The sequence below is a fragment of the Carcharhinus amblyrhynchos genome, chromosome 35 (assembly GCF_965287045.1).
Source record: "Carcharhinus amblyrhynchos chromosome 35, sCarAmb.v2.hapA, whole genome shotgun sequence".
Classification (NCBI taxonomy): domain Eukaryota; kingdom Metazoa; phylum Chordata; class Chondrichthyes; order Carcharhiniformes; family Carcharhinidae; genus Carcharhinus; species Carcharhinus amblyrhynchos.
The window spans coordinates 14,268,589-14,288,242 of NC_137358.1; the positions used below are offsets into that span (position 1 = coordinate 14,268,589).

General features: G+C 48.5%; 1 protein-coding gene across 1 annotated transcript in view; it reads left to right on the plus strand.

Moving 5' to 3' along the window:
• tab1 (TGF-beta activated kinase 1/MAP3K7 binding protein 1) overlaps window positions 1–18,402 on the plus strand; it is a 32,181-nt gene extending 13,779 nt beyond the window's left edge. Inside the window, exons 5-11 of the mRNA XM_080217604.1 lie at window positions 694–832; window positions 1,353–1,469; window positions 8,083–8,194; window positions 11,891–12,035; window positions 12,784–13,006; window positions 13,289–13,451; window positions 16,448–18,402. Of these exons, the coding sequence (XP_080073730.1) occupies window positions 694–832; window positions 1,353–1,469; window positions 8,083–8,194; window positions 11,891–12,035; window positions 12,784–13,006; window positions 13,289–13,451; window positions 16,448–16,667 (1,119 nt within the window). The 3' untranslated portion in view covers window positions 16,668–18,402. The remainder of the gene's footprint in view (window positions 1–693; window positions 833–1,352; window positions 1,470–8,082; window positions 8,195–11,890; window positions 12,036–12,783; window positions 13,007–13,288; window positions 13,452–16,447) is intronic.
• Window positions 18,403–19,654: the final 1,252 nt, after the last annotated feature.

The following is a 19,654-nucleotide window of genomic DNA, read 5'->3' on the forward strand; positions in this document are numbered from 1 at the left end:
TTCTCTTACTTAGTGAACACTAATGCAAAGCACTCGTTAAATATTGTCACCTTTCCCTGGTGCTGCCTGTGTCCTGCTGGCACATTGGTATAAGATTTTTGGATTCCTTTTCACATTATTTCCCAAAGGTAGAGCAGTCTAAAGCTAGGTTTAAGGTGAGAGGGGAGAGATGCAAGTGTCCAGAGGGACAGTTTTTTCACTTGAGGGTGGTGGAAGTCTGGAACAAGCTGCCAGAGGTAGAAGTAGCGGCGGGTACACTTTTGTATTTTAAAAAGTATTTCATTACCCAGGTGAGATGGGGGTATAGAGGGATATGAGCCAAATGTGGGCAATTGGGGCTAGCTTCAGGGTGTAAAAAAAAAAGGCGGCATGGACAAGTTGGGCTGTGAACCTCTATGACTCTATTTGCCATCCTATTCTCAAATTCTCCTCTTGGTCATCTTATTTCCTTTTCACTTCCCTACCTCCACTTTATTGTATTCAGTCTGGTTCATAATGAAGAATTCGCCTGAAATGCAACACACACCCACTTTTTGTTACATCGGCCCCGCTCCTCACCCCTAACCCCTCAATACCTCCCTTCTTGCACTCTCTCTCTCTCACACACACACACACGCGCGCGCGTGTGCACTCATTCCCCCACTCACATTGTATTTTTGTTTTGTTGACCGGTGTCTTATTCTTACTCCTCAGGGTGTTCCTCACTCGCAACTTCCACCACAGTACCAGAAACTACTGGAGAAACTGAATAAAGTTGAGCAGGAGATTGCAGGAGGCACGACTGCCATTGTCGCCCTCATTCTCAACAACAAGCTCTACATCGCCAATCTAGGTATCTCGTTTCCTCCAATCTCAGCGGCCTTCCTGTATCCCAGTTCCTTGTCCCAGTATTCCAGCTCCTGCTCCCCGTGTTCGTGTTGTTCCCTCAGCAGCACAGGGACACAAGGATTCTGCCTCTCAGGTTGGATCCTGGAGACGGGCCTCTCCTGTTACAGGAGGGGGAGTGGGATTTGTCTGTGGTGTGATGGGATGGAGCCCACCTGTTTGGCTCTCTAGGGGCCCTGTACCATGTGCTGGTTATCGTATGGCCAGGGTACAATGTCGAAGTAGGTAAGGGCCCTACTCCGTACCCTCTCTGCTTAGATTGCAACGACCTACAAGAACCAGAATGCCAACTGTGCGCCCCTTATTGATATCAGGGTGGGCTGGTGACTTCCATGCCCATTGCCTCCCCCCTCCCCCTCCCTGAGGACCCGTCCCCTTCCCCCTCAGGCACTCCTCCACCTCCGCCATGTTCTTCTGTGCCTGCTGATGAATGGTGATTGTGACTTGTTCCCTGTTGCTGTTGGCAGGTACCAGCCGAGCATTGCTGTGCAAATCTACTGCAGATGGGCAACTCCAAGTGACCCAGGTCAGCGTTGATCACACGATGGACAATGAGGATGAACTCTTCCGCCTGTCACAGCTCGGTGAGTGACCACAGCCCAGCCCATGATGAATCAGGATTTACAAGGATATTACCGGGAAGGGTTGAAGTATTAGGAGAGACCGGATAGGCTGGGATATTTTTCCCTGGAGCATAGGAGGATGAGGGGGTAACCTTGTAGAAGTTTCTAAAATCATAACATAAGAACATAAGAAATAGGAGCAGGAGTAGGCCATCTAGCCCTTCGAGCCTGCCCTGCCATTCAACAAGATCATGGATGACCTGTCGTGGCTCAGTTCCACATTCCCGCCCTCTCCCCATAACCCTTAATCCCCTCTCTTATCAAAAACCCATCAACCCGCTTCTTAAGAATATTTAGTGAGGTTGCCTCCACCACTTCAACGGGCAGAGAATTCCAGAGATTCACCACCCTTTGAGTGAAGAAGTTCTTCCTCAACTCCGTTCTAAACCGCCCCCCCTTTATCTTGAGGCTGTGCCCCCTAGTCCTACTGTCCTTTCTGAGCGGGAAGAGTCTCTCCACCTCTATCCTATCCATCCCGTTCATCAGCTTATACGTCTCAATGAGATCTCCCCTCATTCTTCTAAACTCTGACGAATACAAGCCTAGTTTATTCAGCCTCTCCTCATAGCTCAACCCCCTCAACTCCAGCATCAGCCTAGTAAACCTCCTCTGCACTCCCTCCAAGGCCAAAATATCCTTGCGTAAGTACGGCGCCCAAAACTGCACACAGTACTCCAGCTGCGGCCTCACCAATGCCCTGTATAGCCGCAGCAAGACCTCCCTACTTTTATATTCAATCCCCCTCGCTATGAAGGCCAGCATCCCATTCGCCTTCCTGACCACTTGCTGCACCTGCAAGCTGGGTTTTTGCGACTCATGCACAAGGACCCCGAGGTCCCTCTGCACTGTCGCCTGCTGCAGTTTTTCGCCACGTAAGTAATAATCCTTCCTACCATTATTCCTACCAAAGTGGACCACCTCACACTTGCCAACATTAAATTCCATTTGCCATTTCCTGGCCCATTCGCCCAGCCTATCTAGATCCTTCTGTAGACTCTCCACACCCACCGCGCAATTTGCCATTCCACCAATCTTGGTGTCATCAGCAAATTTTGACACCATACACTCGGTTCCCTCCTCCAGATCATCTATATAAATGGTAAATAGCTGAGGCCCCAGCACTGACCCCAGGGCACTCCACTAGTCACCAACCGCCAATCCGAATAGCACCCATTGACCCCCACTCTCTGCCTCCTATTTGACAACCAGTCCTCTATCCACCCTAACACCCTACCCCCAACTCCATGTCCCCTGACCTTCTGCAATAACCTCTTGTGAGGTACCTTGTCAAACGCCTTCTGAAAATCAAGAAAGACCACATCCACCGGCTCTCCTCTATCCACCGCCCTAGACACATCCTCATAGAGCTCCAGTAAATTTGTCAGACACGACTTCCCCTTAACAAAACCGTGCTGCGTCTGCTCTATCAAGCAATTCCCCTCAAGATGCCTCGCTATTTCCTCCTTGATGACGGATTCTAACATTTTACCTACAACAGACGTTAAACTAACCGGCCTATAATTCCCTGCCTTTTGCCTGGCACCCTTCTTAAACAACAGCATAACATTAGCCGTTTTCCAATCTTCCGGCACTTCCCCGGAATCCAGCGACGTCTGGAAAATAACCACCAAGGCATCCGCTATCACCTCCGCCATTTCTTTCAGAACCCTCGGATGCATTCCATCCGGTCCTGGGGACTTGTCCACAATCAGCCCCTCCAGTCTGTCGAGCACCGCCTCTCTAGTAACAATAATGTCATTGAGACCCTCCATTCCTACCACCTTTCCATCTCTAACACCCGGCAAATTATTCATGTCCTCCTCCGTGAAGACTGAAACAAAAAAGTTATTCAAGACCTCAGCCATTTCCCCATCCCCTACCACTAAATCCCCCTTCTCATCCTCTAAGGGTCCAACGTTCACCCTAGCCAGCCTCTTCCTTTTTATATATTTATAAAAACTCTTGCTATCCTTTTTTATATTAAGCGCTAGCCCAGCTTCATAGTTTCTCCTACCCTTCTTTAACAAATTCTTTGTCAATCTTTGTTGACATTTAAACCTCTCCCAATCCTCTTCTTGCCCACTACTCTTAGCTACTCTAAACGCCTCCGCTTTTAATTTAACACTTTCCTTCACCTCCTTCGTTATCCACGGCTTATTACCTCTCCTCCTACGGTCCTTTTTGACCATCGGAATAAATTTCTGCTGAGCACCAAGAAAGATCTCCTTAAAGATCCTCCACTGCTCCTCAGCAGACCTACCTTCCAATGCGCTCCCCCAGTCCATATTCGCCAATTCTTCTCTCATCCTACCGTACTCCCCTCTTTTCAAACAAAGGACGCGTGTCCGGGAGCCCACTTTCTCCTCCTCCATCTGCACCAGAAACTCCACCATACAATGATCACTCTCCCCAAGAGGATCCTTCACTGCAAGGTCCCTAATTCTACCCGCCTCATTACATAACACCAGATCCAAGATAGCTCGCTCCAACACACACTGTTCAAGGAAACTATCCCGGCAGCATTCCAAGAACTCCTCCTGGAGCCCACCGCGTCCAACATGGGTCGACCAATCAATATGTAGATTGAAATCCCCCATAATTACGGCCGTTCCATGAGGGGCAAAGGTAAGGCAAGTAGCCGAGGTCTTTTCCCCAGGGTAGTGGAGTCCCAAACTAGAGGGGAGAGATGCAAAAGGGTCTTGAGGCCCTTTGACACAGAGAGTGGTGCATGTATGGAATGAGCTGCCAAAGGTAAAAGTGGGTACAATTATAACATTTAAAAGACATTTGGACCGGTACACGGATGGGAAAAGTTTGTGGGCCAAACGCAGCCAAATGGGACTAGTTCAGCTGAGGAAAGCTGGTCAGCATGAATGAGTTGGGCCAAAGCGCCTTTTCCCTGCTGTAAGTCTCTGAGACGTGTGGGTGGAACTCAGGATCAGAGATTAAAGTGGAACATAGCTCTGTATAACAATCTCTTCAACGAACTAGATTCCTAAGGAGATATAGATCTGTCGGTCTCCCTGTACAACAGGTGAGAATCCTCGCTATGGTTCACACTAACACCCTCAATGTGAAGTGGCTTGGAGTTGATATGAATCCACTGGGCCTCCCGCCTTGGTCCGGAGTCGCTAAATAAAACCAGCCACCGGGAACTTTCAGTCTCCATCTCGAAGCTGCAGATATTTCTGACGCTGCTGAATTCCTTCCGCTTAGGAGTTTCTCGAGTTTTGTGTGACTGAACGTCTCCTGTGGAGAACCCTTCCTATGGAAACAGCAACCCCTCCGTGGCAAAATGGTAACGGCTACAGGATGGCAGGGTAGAGGAGAGAGAGAATGAGAGAATGATTGTGTCACATTTAACATGACAAAACTGATGACCTGTCTGATATAACACGGAAGGGGCGCACCTGTCAGATTTAACACGAGAGATGCACTGCACGTGTCGGATTTAACACGGGAGGTACACTGATTACAATTCGATCCCAACACCAAATATGGTTGCAATATAATCCTTTTATTGTGTGACTTTGACATGCACAATGTTCTTAACACTAAGATATAGGAACCGAAAAAGGGCCATTCAGCCCATCAAGCTTCTTCCTTGTCCTTTGAGGCAAAGGTGGCCATGTTTGAAATCTGCAATGTTTAGTAGGGTTTCTGGTGGCTCTGTAGATGATGTTTCATCCAATCTGTGCCCCAAGGGTTCTGTGTATAGTACAGATAACACAGACCCAAGTTGCTGACGCCAGATTTCTTCTCCTGGTGTTTCCTCTCGGATTCTGGTATTTTCCGAGGTGGCCACGCTGGTTTATCTGCTAGGTGCAGCAATCCAGGGTGAGCTTCTCCCAGGACTCAGGATCAACATTAAAACTCCAAATGAAGCCCCCAGCGTGTCCATAGAATCCCTACAGTGCAGCAGTGGGCCATTCAGCCCATCGTATCTGCACTGACTCTCTCAAAGAGCATCTTACCCAGGCACACCCCATTCCCTGTAACCCTGTACATTTACAATAGCTAATCCCCCTACCCTACACACCTTTGGACACGGAGGGGCAATTTAGCACAGCCAATCCACTTAATGTGGACATGTTTGGAGCGTGGGAGGAAACCAGATCGCGCAGAGGAAACCCATGCAGACATGGGGAGAATGTGCAGACTCCACACAGACAGTGAGCCAAGGTTGGAATTGAACCTAGGTCCCTGGCACTGTGAGGTAGCAGTGCTAACCACTGGACCACTGTGCTGCCCTTTACCCGTGTCCTTGTACAACATTTCCTTTGGAAATTGCCCCTTAGTGTCCAAAGACATGTAAGTTAAATGGATTGGCTATGCTAAATTGCCCTTTAGTGTCCTAAGAGGTGCGGGTTAGGGGGATTGGCCGTGCTAAATGTGTGGGGTTAAGGGAGAGGGCCTAGATAAGATACTTTGTTGGAGAATTGGTGCAGACTCAATAGGTGGATTGCTACACTGAGGGAATTCTATGACTCTAATGCAGTGTATATATTCAAGGTTAATATAGAAAATGCACCGTGCAGGGACGGACCATTCAGCCCAAACAGTCCATTTTTTTAAAATCTTTCATGTGATGTAGGTGCCACTGGCAAGCCCAGCACTTGGTGCTGACCCCTAACCTTTTTCCTGTTTGTGGGACTTGGACTTCTCTGGCTGGCATTGCCCATCCCTAGTTGCCTGAGGGCAGTTAAGAGTCAACCACATTGCCGTGGCTCGGGAGTCACATGTAGGCCAGACCAGGTAAGGACGGCAGATTTCCTTCCCTAAAGGGACATTGGTGAATCAGATGGGTTTTAAAACAATCGATAATTTCACGATCATTATTACTCAGACCAGCTTTATATTCCAGATTTGTTTGTTTAATTTAATTTGCACCAGCTGCCACACTGGCACAGTGGTTAGCATCAGGGACGCGGGTTTGATTCCCAGCTTGGGTCACTGTCTGTGTGGAGTCTGCACATTCTCCCTGTGACTGCGTGGGTTTCCTCCGGAGGCTCCAGTTTTCTCCTACACTCCAAAGATGTGCAGGTTAGGTTGATTGGCATGCTAAAATTGCCCTTTAGTGTCTCAAGGTGTGCTGATGTGGGGATTAGCAGGATTACAGGGATAGGGCATTGGTGAGATGCTATGTTGGAGAGTCAGTACAGACCTGATGGGCTGAATGGTCTCCTTCTGCACTGTAGGCATTCTATGTACATCATTTGGGGCCTCTGGATTACAAGTCCAGTGACATTTTCACGACATTACTGTCTGCATGCCGACTTCCCTTAAACTTCCTCTGATCTGTCTTTCTTCAATTCTATCAGCACAGGCCCTTGTTCATCCTCGTGGGTTAAATCTGGCTTCTATTCTATTCACATAAACTACTCCCTGCGGTAGCAAGTTCCACAATCTCTCAACTCACTGAGCAGCAAGCTTTCCTTTGAATTCCCTGTTTGATTTCTTGGCGACTCTTACAGTCCTTAGCAGAAGTGATGCAAACATTCTCTATAATTAGTCTATCAAAACAATTCTTAATTTGGCCTCTGTTGGGTCACACCTTTGCTTTCTCTTTTCAGAAGCACAGAGACACAGCCCGCTTATCATCTATCCCCCCCGATGGGGGGTAATCTTGCTGCTATCGTCAGTTTTTCACACCCTCTCTCGTGCCTCATGTTTCTGTATGATGGCCAGAACTGTACACAGTGCTCCAAATGTGGTCTGAGTAAAATTTGACACACACAACAATAATCTGCTTTTCAGTGCTATCCATCCAGTTGCACTGTATTTTAACAAGCCCTCAGTTTGATTTTCTTAAGGCCTTGTTAACGTACAATGCAACTACTTATTTGTGTACGTAGATCTCTCTGCTTCTCCACACTAGTTAGGTTCCTCAGTCGCAAGTATATGTAGTCTCGTGTTTTTTTTTACAGAAGTCTGAGACTCGGTTGAAATTCACTTATCGGTTATACATGGCCATTTGACAATTCAATTGTAAAAGTCAATTGTTTAGAGTGAGGAAATCCCATTGATTCCTCTTTGCAATTCAACTACCCTTTCACTTTTTAACTGTTCCTCATTTTGAGCTTCACCTGACCTTCTCACCACCCTAATGTTATCATAACATCCCTACAGTGCAGAAGGAGGCCATGTGGCCCATTGAGCCTGCACCAGCAACAATCCCACCCAGGGCCTATCCCATAACCCCACTTAGTTACCCTGCTAATCCCCCTGACACTAGGGGGATTAGCAGGGGACACACAATTTAGCATGGCCAATCCACCTAACTCGCACATCTTTGGAGTGTGGGAGGAAACCGATGCAGACACGGAGAGAGAGTGCAGATCCACACAGATGGTGACCCAAGGCCGGAATTGTACCCGAGTCCTTGGCACTGGCACTGTCCCGGTACAGGGCACTTGCCGGTCAGTGGGTGTGGTGCTGTCCTGGTGCCAGGCACTCGCCGGTCAGTGGGTGTGATGCTGTCCCGGTGCTGGGCACACTGGTCAGTGGGAGCAGCACTGTCCTGGCGCCGGTCAGTGCGCCAGTATTTAATGCGTACTTTGTGCGTCTCTTCCAGGTTTAGATGCTGCAAAGATAAAGCAATGTGGTCTGATTGGAGGTCAGGACAGCAGTCGCAGGATTGGAGATTACAGAATGAAATACTGTTACAGTGATGTGGATGTACTGAGGTAAGGAACCCCGATTCTCTTGCTCCTTCTCGAACTTACTTTACCAGATCATTGGAACCTCGTACAGCATGATCTTTCCAAAACTGCTCTGGCCCTCTCCCTTCTTGCACCCTTCAGCCCATCAAATCCCTCTGCTGCCTGTATCACTAGCCAGCACCAAGTTTCACTTACCCTTCACCGCCGTGCTGACTGACCTACGCAAACTCAAAACAAACAGAATGAGCTGGAGCAGTTTGGGGTTTGAATCTCGGAGACTGTTGATCTGATAAAAAATTGGGATGTGAATAGGACTGCAGGGGGGTACAGAGACAGGGAGGGGTGAGGCTCCTGTATCTGGTGAGCAAAGGTTTGGTTGCTAATTTTACTTGGGCCTTGAATGCTAGTTAAATCCTTACCTGTTTACCTGTCGTCGAGACAAACAACATCCTGGTAAATCAGACTCTCAGAATCACAGCCTTCAGTCAATGGCCCAGACTCTGCCGTCATCACATCGTCTTTCTTCTTTTTGTAGAATCCAGAAGGAGGTCATTTGGCCCATCGAGTCTGCACTGACCACAATCCCACCCAGGCCCTATCCCTATAGCCCCACATGTTTACCCTGCTAATCCCCCTGACACTAAGGGGCAATTGAGCACGGCCAATCCACCTAACCTGCACATCTTTGGAGTGTGGGAGGGAACTGGAGGAAACCCACGCAGACATCATGGGATGTCAATGTCACTGGCAGGACTTTCATTTATTTTCCTCCACATTGGCTCCAGATCCCGTGAAGTCTCATGGTGTTAGGTCGAGCAAGGATAAGGAAACCCGCTGATTCCCACCTACCACCCTCCCTCCAGCTGAGGAATCAGTACCTGTCTTTGTCGGACAGAGGAACATCGGAATTAGGAGCAGAAGTTGGCAAATTCAGCCGTTCAAGCTTGTTTCAATCAGATTGTGGCTGATCTCTCCCTGCTCTCAGATCCACCTGTTCCCCAGATCCCCCTTATCTCTGTTTTTATTAGAAATATATCTTCACTCCTTGAAACCATTCAGTGATTCAGACTCCACCACACTGCAGGGCAGCAAGGTATACTGGAAGAAGCATCAAGGCCAGCAAGGACACAATGTACCTTAATAAACTATCATATAATAACTCCAAAGGTCTATGGGTTAGGTTGATTGGCCATGCTAAGTTGTCCCTTAGTGATTAGCAGGATAAATACGTGGGGGCACAGGGATAGGGTCTAGGTGGGATTGTTGTTGGGGTAGGCTCGAAGGGCTGAAAGGCCTCGTTCTGCGCTGTAGGGATTCTATGATTCTTTATGCAAAACTTCAAAATCCAGTACTAAGGGTGGCTTGTTATTGCCATCAGAGACTGAACTGACTTAGTCTCAAAAGGCACGTGCATCTGTCCGTGACAGCATGGTCAGCGAGCGCTGTACAGTCCTGTGGGAATGAATTCCAATGTGCGCACGGAATCATAAATTCCGAACCCTTATCCTATTGTGTGGCACCATCTCAAAATGAGAAATAATGAGGCACAGTGGGCCATCAACAGCAGCAGAAATTTTTTTTTTATTAATTTGTGGGACATGGGTCTGGCCAGCATTTATTGTCCATTCCTAATTGCCCTTGGAGGTTAGTTGAGAGTCGACCACGTTGCAGTGGCTCTGAAGTCATGCACAGGCCAGACCAGGTAAGGATGGCAGATTTCCTTTCCTAAAGGACATCAGTGAACCAGATGGGTTTTTCCAACAGTCATTTCATGGCGTTGTTGCATCTGCCGCATAGTTTGTTTTAACCCTTATAAGATGTCTGTACCCTTCTGTAGATTGCAATCCATTACCCCTTGCCTTCCCATCTGTTTTTGTGTCTTGGGCAATTGTCAATTCACTCCCCTGATCACAATCATTCATATATATCGTAAATAATTGCGGCCCCAACACTGATCCACTGTGGCACTCCACTAGTTACAGGTCGCCATTCTGAAAATGCCCCTTTTATCCCAACTGTCTCCTGTCACTTAATGAATCCTTTATCCATGCTAATATATTACCCACAACACCATGGGCTATTGTCCTGTTAAGTAACTTTTTGCGTGGTACTTTGTCAAAAGCTTTTTGAAAATCCAAGTATGTTACACCTACTGGTTCCCCTTTATCTAAGTTGCACATTACCGCCTCAGAGAATTCTAATAAATCTTCATGAAGCTATGTAGACTGCTTGATTATATTATGTATTTCTAAATGCTCTGCTGTTACATCCTTTACAGTAGACTCCCAATGATAGATGCCAATCTAAATGGCCTATGTTTTTGTCTCCCTTTTTGAATAAGGGTGTTACATTGGCAGATTTCCAGTCCTCTGGGATGTTCCAGAATTTATAGATTTTTGGAAGCAGACGGCATGGTGGCACAGCGTTAGTACTGCTGCCTCACAGGGACCTGAGTTCGGGACCCAGGTTCGGTTCCTGGCTTGGGTCAGCGTCTGTGTGGAGTTTGCACGTTCTCCCCGTGTCTGCGTGGGTTTCCTCCGGGTGCTCTGATTTCCTCAAGTCCGAAATGCAGGTTAGGTTGATTGGGCATGGTAAATTGCTCCTTAGTGTCAGGGGGACTAGCTAAGGTAAATACATGGAGCTACAGGGGTAGGGGCTGGGTGGGATTGTGGTCAGTGCAGACCCAATGGACCAAATGACGACCTTCTGCACTGAAGGAATTCTATGAAGATTACTACCAGTGCATCCACAATCTCTGTAGCTACTTTCTTTAATATTCTAGGATGCAATCCATCAGGCACAGGGGACTTATCAGCCTTTAGCCCCATTACTAGCCCTAGTACTTTCTCTGAAGCGATAGTTATATAGTTAATATATATTTCCTCTTCTCTCTTTGCCCCTGGATTATGTTGTATTTTTGGAATGTTATTAGTAACTTCCACCATGAAGACTTTTTAGTTCCTCTGCCATTTCCTAGTTCCCAGTTTTTAGTTCCCTATCTCTAAGGGATCTATATTCACCTGGCCCCTCTCTCCCATTTTATATATTGAAAGAGGCAGTCAGTTTTTATATTACTTATTAGATTCCCCTCATATTTTATCTTCTCTCTTGTTTGAGCTTTGGTTTTTAAAACTTAATCTCCGTCTTGCCACTAATCTTTGCCACACTGTAATATGTTTTCTTTCACTTTAACATTATCCTTAACTTCCTTGGTTAGTCGTGGTTAATTTATCCCCTTCCTAGATACCTTCTGCTCACTGGCACATCATAGAATCCCCACAGTGCAGAAGGAGGCCATTCGACCCATCAAGCCTGCACCGACGACGATCTTATCCAGGCCCTATCCTGTAATGCCACGTACTTACCCTGCTAATCCCCCTGACACCAAGGGACAATTTAGCATGGCCAATAATCCTAACTTGCACATCTTTGGACTGTGGGAGGAAGCCCACACAGACATGGGGAGAATGTGCAAACTCCACACCAACAGTCACCCGAGGCTGGAATTGAACCTGGGTCCCTCGCGCTGCAAGGCAGCAGTGCTGACCACTGTGCCACCCCGCCGCCCATAAAATATCTTGATTGTAAGTCATGGACTCATTTCACAAATGACTGCCATCGCTAAGCTCCTTTCCTAGCCCATTCCAGTTGACTTGGCCCTTGTTTCTTTGGGATCCAGCCTGCGATTGCTAACTCTCCGATTCCTCTTCCTGCCTTAAGCGTTGCCAAGACGAAGCCAATCATTGCAGAGCCCGAGATTCACGGGGGGCAGTCGCTGGAGGGACTGACAGGCTTCTTGGTGCTTATGACAGATGGATTGTATAAAGCCCTGGAGGCAGCTCACGGCCCAGGGCAAGCTAACCAGGTACTGTGGGGGGCTGGGGGTGGTAGAGACCAGGGGAAGGGGTGGGGCTGGTGGGGGAGGCGGGGGCAGGGGTGGGGCTGGTGGGGGAAGCAGAGATGGAGTGGGGGGTGCTGGTGGGGGAGGCGGAGGCGGAGACGGGGGGGGTGCTGGTGGGGGAGGCGGAGACAGAGGGTGGGGCTGGTGGGGGAGGTGGAGGGGCTAGTGGGGGAGGTGAGGATGAGGGGGCAGTACAGTGTGAAACTTAGAGGCGGGGGCACGGGAGGTGCTGGTGTTGGAGGTGGGGCTTATGGGGGGAAGTATAGTCTGAAACTGGCAGGGGGTTGGGGATTGGAATCTGAGCGCTTGAAGGGAATGGAGAGTTGATGTGTGAACATTGAGTACCTGAGTTAACCATAGTGGGATTATGTTTCATTCACACACTCACACTACCCCTCACCCACATGATAATGTCTTGTTGCCTTTCCCCTTTTGGGTGGTTAGCACTGCTGCCTCACAGCGCCAGGGACCCGGGTTCGATTCCCGGCTCGGGTCACTGTCTGTGTGGAGTTTGCATGTTCTCCTCGTGTCTGCGTGGGTTTCTTCCGGGTGCTCCGGTTTCCTCCCACGGTCTGAAAGATGTGCTGGTTAGGTGCTAAATTCTCCCTCAGTGTACCCGAACAGGTGCCGGAAAGATTTTCACAATAACCTCATTGCAGTGTGAGTGTAAACCTGCTTGTGACATTAATAAATACATTTTAAACTTCTGCAGGAGATTGCTGCGATGGTGGCGACGGAGTTTGCCCTGCAGAGCACACTGGATGCTGTGGCCCAGGCTGTGGTTGATCGCGTTCGCCGGATACACCGTGACACCTTTGTCAGTGGAGGCGAAAGGTCAAAGTTCTGCGACAAGCACGAGGATATGACCCTGCTGGTCCGAAACTTCAACTACCCGCTGGGGGAAATGAGCCAAGCCACCGTAAGCCCAACACAAGGTAGGGGAGACAGTCTGAGTTGTGTCTGCCTTTCCTGTCAACCAGCCAGATCCTGTGTGTGTGGCAGGGTCAGAGGAGGAGGTGACTGGGGCTTGGGGGATTTAATTCAGTATCTGAGAGCTGAGGGGCACCAGATTTATCCCACCAGATCAGTGTGGGTGACCATCTGGCATACGCCCCTTCTTGGGGGTGGGTTAGGGAACATCTGTGTGCGTCACAAGCTCGGTGGTCTTTCCTTTAACATCCTGGTGTGTTTATCTTGGTCTTTGACCCTCCTCCTAGGGGGCCGAATCTACCCAGTCTCCGTTCCTTACACCAGCACGCAAGGAACCCTGGGAAAAACCAGTGTCACGCTGTCCCTGGTGATGCCTTCCCAGAATCAGATGATGAACGGTAACCATAGCAACTCAACTGGGGATGAGACTACACCAACACTCACCAACAGGTAAGATGCATTGATTGTGGAAGTGGCGGGGGGGGGGGGGGGGGGTGGTGGTGGGCTGGTGTCAGTGTGAGGGAGACAGTGGGATCCCTCAGTCTCTAGAGTGACGTTTGTTAAATCCCCGCCTACTCTCTGATAGCAAAGGGGGAATCACAGAATCCCTGCAGTGCAGAAGGAGGCCATTCGGCCATCAAATCTGCACTGACTCTCTGACAGACTAACTTACCCAGGCCCTATCTCTGTAACCCCACATACTTACCCCACTAGTCCCCTAACCTACGCATCTTGGGACACTAAGGTGTATCTGACCCAGCCCCTACCCCAGGAGGGGTATCTGCCCCACTGAAATATAAGTATGATGCTGCAGAAGATGGAAACCTGAAGTAAAAACAGAAAATGCTGGAAAATCTCAGGTCTGGCAGTGTCTATGGAGAGGGAGTTGGTTAACGGAATGAAAGTGCGCATAAACCTTTTCCATTTGGCAGGGTGTAACTGGTGGAGTGCCATAGAATCAGTGCTGGCGCTTCAGCTACTCACAATCTCTGTTAATGTAAGGCAGCGCGGTGACACAGTGGTTAGTATTGCTACCTCACAGCACCAGTGTTTGATTCCGGCCTCAGGTCACTGTGTGGAGTTTGCACATTCTCCCTGTCCCTGCATGGGTTTCCTCCCACAGTCCAAAGATGTGCAGGTTAGGTGGATTGGCCATGCAATTTAGCCCTGTGGGGATGGCTCAGTGGTTATCACTGCCTAAGTGCCAGGGACCTGGGTTCGATTCCCAGCCTTGGTTGACTGTTTTTGTGGGGTTTGCATGTTCTCCCTGTGTCTGCGTGGGTTTCCTCCGGGTGCTCCGATTTCCTCCCACAGTCCAAAAGACGTGCTGGTTAGGTGCTAAATTCTCCCTCAGTGTACCCGAACAGGTGCCAGAATGTGGCGACTAGGGGATTTTCACAGTAACTTCATTGCAGTGTTTATGTAAGCCTGCTTGTGACACCATTAAATAAAAAAAACTTGTTGTTGGGGGCTAGGTGGGAAGGCAAGTGGTGGGGATGAACAGAGAGGCTGCAAAGAGATACAGTTAGGTTAAGGGAGTGGATTGCAAGATGGTGGATTTGGTAACGTAGCAAAATGTGAAGATATTCACTTTGGTCATAAGCATAGAAAAGCAGAATATTTTTTAAAAGACGTGAAGGTGTTGTTCAAAGAGGCTTGGGTGTGCCAATCCAAGAAGCGTGCAAAGTTAGCATGCTGGTGCAGCAAAAAAAAATGAATTTGAACATTTGGTCTTTATTGCATGGGGGAGGATACAAGAATAAAGAAGCCTTTCTTCATGGTGAGGCCTCATCTGGAATATTCTGTGCAACTTTTGTCTCCATATTTAAGGAAGAGTGTATTTGCATTGAAGCTGACACAGCAAAGATTCACTGGATTGGTGGCTGGGGTGAGAAGGTTGTCCTTACGCTAAGGGAGACTAAGCAAACTTAGCTTGCATTCTCATTGAAACGTGCAAGATTCTGACTGGGCTCGGCAGGGTGGAAGCTGAGGTTGTTTCCGCTAGTCGGGAATCAAAACCAGTCTCAGGATAAGGGGCTGATCGTTCCAGACTGAGACGGGGAGAAATTTGTTTACTTGAAGGAGGGGGTGGAGAGTCTTTGGAATTCACTACCCCAGAGGATATTTGATGCTGAGTATATTTAAGGCTGGGCTGGACAGATATTTGGTGTCTTGGGGAATTAAGGGATATGGGGAGCAGGCGGGATATTGGAGTCGAAACCCAAGGTCAGCCATGATTGTATTGTATTTGATGGGCCGAATGGTCTACTCTCTGTTACTTGTATTCCAACTACATTTTGGGAGGTCTGGAGTTGTGTGTAGACTGAGGAAGGACAGATTCCTTCCCCAACAGACATTAGCGAAGTAGTTAGGTTTCCTGTCAGCTGAGATTTTTCTTTCGTTCCATAATTGACAATTACTGTCATAACTCCTTATTTCAGATTTGATAAATTAATTAAACTGTTAAGTTGCCTTGGTAGGGGTTAATCTCTCATTCTGCACATCATTAGTGCAGTAACAGAGTCACCATGTTACGTTGTTGGGCTAATCAGTGGCGCAGTGGTTAGTATTGCTGCCTCACACTGTCAGGGTTCAGTTCCAGCCTCGGGTCAGTATCTGTGGGGAGTTTGCACTTGCTCCCCGATTCTGCGTGGGGCGAACGTCCACCTCTGCTCTTCCCCGTAACTTGCCTTCCCACCTAACTTGGTATTTTCAGCAAACCTTGCTGTTGCGCCATTCAAGTCAAACGACATACCTGTACTATCTTTTAAAAGTTAAAGTTAATTTATTACTCACAAGTAAGGCTTACATTAACACTGCAATGGAGTTACTGTGAAATGCCTCTAGTTGCCACACTCCAGTACCTGTTCGGGTCAATGCATCTAACCAGCACTTCTTTCAGAATGTGGAAGGAAACCAGAGCATCTGGAGGAAACCCACGCAGACACGGGGAGAACGTGCAAACTCCACACAGACCCAAGCTGGGAATCGAACCTGGGTCCCTGGCTAACTACTGAGCTACTGTGCCATCCCGGTATGCTGGGCACCATGCTTTAGCAAGGGTGCAAAGGCTTTGGAGAGGGTAGTGAAAAGATTGACCAGAATAGTTTAGGGGATGAAAGGTTCGCAGTTCCATGGATTCACGGGAGAAACTGGGATTGTTTCCCTTAAAAAGCTCAGAGGACATTGGACAGGGGTATCTGAAATCGTGAAGGGTGGTGAAAATAGAAGCAAAAGCTGCTTTCAAAGAGGAACTGGATAAATTGGAGTTAAGAAAAGGAAGATGTTAAATTGATAATTTGATAAATTGGAGTTAAGAAAAGGGGAAATGGGACTAATTGAATCGCTGCATGGAAGAGTTGAGTGGTCTTGATCTTTGCTGAGACTGGTAGGAATGTGATTGACTCAGCAACACAGACATTGTTAAACCTCTGCTTCCTTTCCAGTCAAAGTCCAACAGCAACGCTACAGTCAACCAACACGCACACGCACAGCAGTAGTTCCAGCTCTGGAGATGGGCATGGCCACTTGTTCCACCGTCACCGACTCCCTCAAACCCTGCAGCCTGACCAGGATGGCCGCGTCGAGCCCTACGTCGACTTCTTGGAGTTCTACCGCCTCTGGACAGTGGACCACAGTGAGCAGACGGTGGCTGGAGTCCAGTAGCGGATTGCTCAACGCAGACTGTGGACACAGGGCTGAGCCGCTGGGAGATTCTGGGCCGCGCGGTCAATACTGTCCCCATATCCCTGACCACCTCGGCTGGCAGGAACCGAGCGACAGCGAGAGCTCCCACACGATCTCATTTCACAGCGACATCATTGCAAACCTCAGTGAACGGAATCCCGAGTTGGAGAATGTGAATAATTGAATCCCCTGATGTCCCAAACCTGTGGGAAGGACGGGGAGGGAGAGTCCGACGCCAGTTAGATCCTGTGCTCAAGGAGATGGGTCACAGACTTCCTGCATTGAGAGACTGTGTTGGGCAGCACAGTTTTTAGCACTGCTGCCTCAACTCCAAGGACCTGGGTTCACTTCCTGGGCTTGGGTCACTGTCTGTGTGGAGTTTGCACATTCTCCCTGTGTCTGCATGGGTTTCCTCCGGGTGCTCCAGCTTCCTCTCAGTCTGAAAGACATGCTGGTTGGGTGCATTGACCCAGACAGGTGCCAGAGTGTGGTGACTAGAGGAATTTCACGGTAACTTCATTGCAGTGTTAATGTAAGCCTTACTTGTGATGAATAAATAAACTTTAACTTTCCCACAGACTGGGGCCCAACTCTGGGACTACAGCTGGCACTCTGTGCCAGGGGACACTGCCAGCGGCAGCTGAGGTTTACTGGCAATGGGTTCAATGCACCGTGTCCTGTCCCCATGACACCCAGCTCAATGTGTTGGGGAGCTGTCTAGGCGAAAGAGGTCCCCTGTCCAATCCTGGTGTGTACTGGTTTGGCTGGGCTGTCTCAGCCAGGTGTTACTGAGCTGCACTGACCAGCTAGGCTTGGAGTTTGCCTGGGTAGCAGTAACATCGTGTGGAGGGAGAGGAAAAGTAGGGTTAGGATTGGACTGGCTCATCCCTGGGGCAGTCCAACAGCACACACCACTTGGATGGGGAGATGTACCAAGGGGACAAACCTCTCAGAGGAGCTGGAGAGAAGAGTGGGCTGAGATTTATTGACCGTTTATTTTGCTCTCTGATTAGTTATGGGCTGCCTCTTTCTGGAGCTGACAAGTTCCCTAACGACTGGCCTGATCTACCCTTTGCCTTCAGCAGCTGGGCTGGGCCGAGCTGGCAATGACAGGCCTGGGCTTCACTGCCCTGAGGAGGCCCCATCATAAAACTAGCTCCTTCCACAGGGCCAGCCCGACTCTCCCTGAGGAGTCTAATCTGGAGGGGACGTGCCGCTCGAGTCTCATCTCCTGATGATTGGGAAATGGAAGCATTCACGTTTTACCAAATTACACTGAACCTGCCTGTGACTTTCACGGTTGCTGTCAGTTCTGGTGCACTTTGCCTTGTGGCGTTGTGGGTTTTTGTTTCTGCGCTCTGACCTTTTCTGAAAGTTTCTGCATTATTTTTGAGCTTGTTTCAGTCAGTCTCTTTTCCCTTGCCAGCCAGCACAGGCCTGGCTTCTCTTTCTCTTTATTTAGTCTGTTGGCTGATGGATTTCCAATTTGTTTGGTCTCATTTCTGGGAATGTGTTTACCCTGCACACTTAGCATTTTGCTTCTAAGTATATCGCACTTATGTTGGCAACCTTCCTTTTTCATTTGTAAAGCCTCCCGATCGTGGGTTTTTTTTTTAATGACTCCTTGAGCAATTAAACTTGCAATGTTCTGTGAATTATTTATAGATTGTTTTCTGAACATTTGTCATCTAAATAAACAGGAAATAAAACCAGATGGAGACCATGTGGCTCGTGCTTAGATCTGCTTTCCCCCACTAGCGAAGCTTTCTGCAGTTTGGAGTGACCCTTGTATTGATGCAGACAGGTCAGTAACGTACCATCAGCAACCCAATGTTAAATATCACTGCAATTTGTTTCCTAATCCCTGGCCTGAGTGACAGTACAGTAGCATTTACTACCCATTTCTAGATACCTTAGAATAATGTTGGGGCTGATAGTGGTGTAATGGTAATGTCACTGGACTGGTGTTCCAGGGTAATGTTCTGGGGACCTGGGTTCAAATCCCACCACAGCAAATAGAGAAACTTACCTTGAATGTAATCTGGAATTACCAGGGGAGGTACTGCAGCGTAGTGGTTAGTACTGCTGCCTCACAGTGCCAGGGACCCGGGTTTGATTCCCAGCGCAGGTCACTGTTTGTGTGGAGTCTGCACATTCTCCCCATGTCAGCGTGGGTTTCCTCCCACAGTTCAAAAGACGTGCTGGTTAGGTGTATATTGGCCGTGCTAAATTCTCCCTCAGCGTATCCGAACAGGCGCTGGAGTGTAGCGACTAGGGGATTTTCACAGTAACTTCATTGCAGTGTTAATGTAAGCCTTACTTGTGACACTAATAAAGAAACTTAACCGCCTTTCCTCCCCTCCCCCAGCCCTCTTCCCTGCCCAATCCCCAAAACCCCACACATTTACCATCTAACGTACGCATCTTGAGACACTAAAAGGTAATTCCTTTTTTAAAACCATGGCCAATCCACCTAACCTGTACATCTTTGGACTGTGGGAGGAAACCGGAGCACCCAGAGAAACCCACACAGACACGGGGAGAATGTACAAACTGCACACAGTCACCCGAGGCCGGAATTGAACTTGGGTCCCTGGCGCTTTGAGGCAGCAGAGCTAGCCACTGCACCACCCTCTTAAAAGTCTAATGATGACCATGAAATTATTGTAAAATCCCATCTAGTTCACTAATGACCTTTAGGGAAGGAAATCTACCTGGTCTGGCCTACATGTGACTCCAGAGCCACAGTAATGTGGTTGACTCCTGAATACTCTCTGAAGGGCAGGTAGGGATGGGCTATAAATGTTGGTCCAGCCAGTGACAGCCACATCCCATGAAAGAATTCTATAAAAAGCAGCCACTTAAGTTAGTGTGGGGCAAGGGTCATGTCCTACTTGAGCGAGTGTGGAGCTGAAGTCATGTGAGCTGGGATCATAACATACAAAGTTGGTGCAGGAATAGGCCAC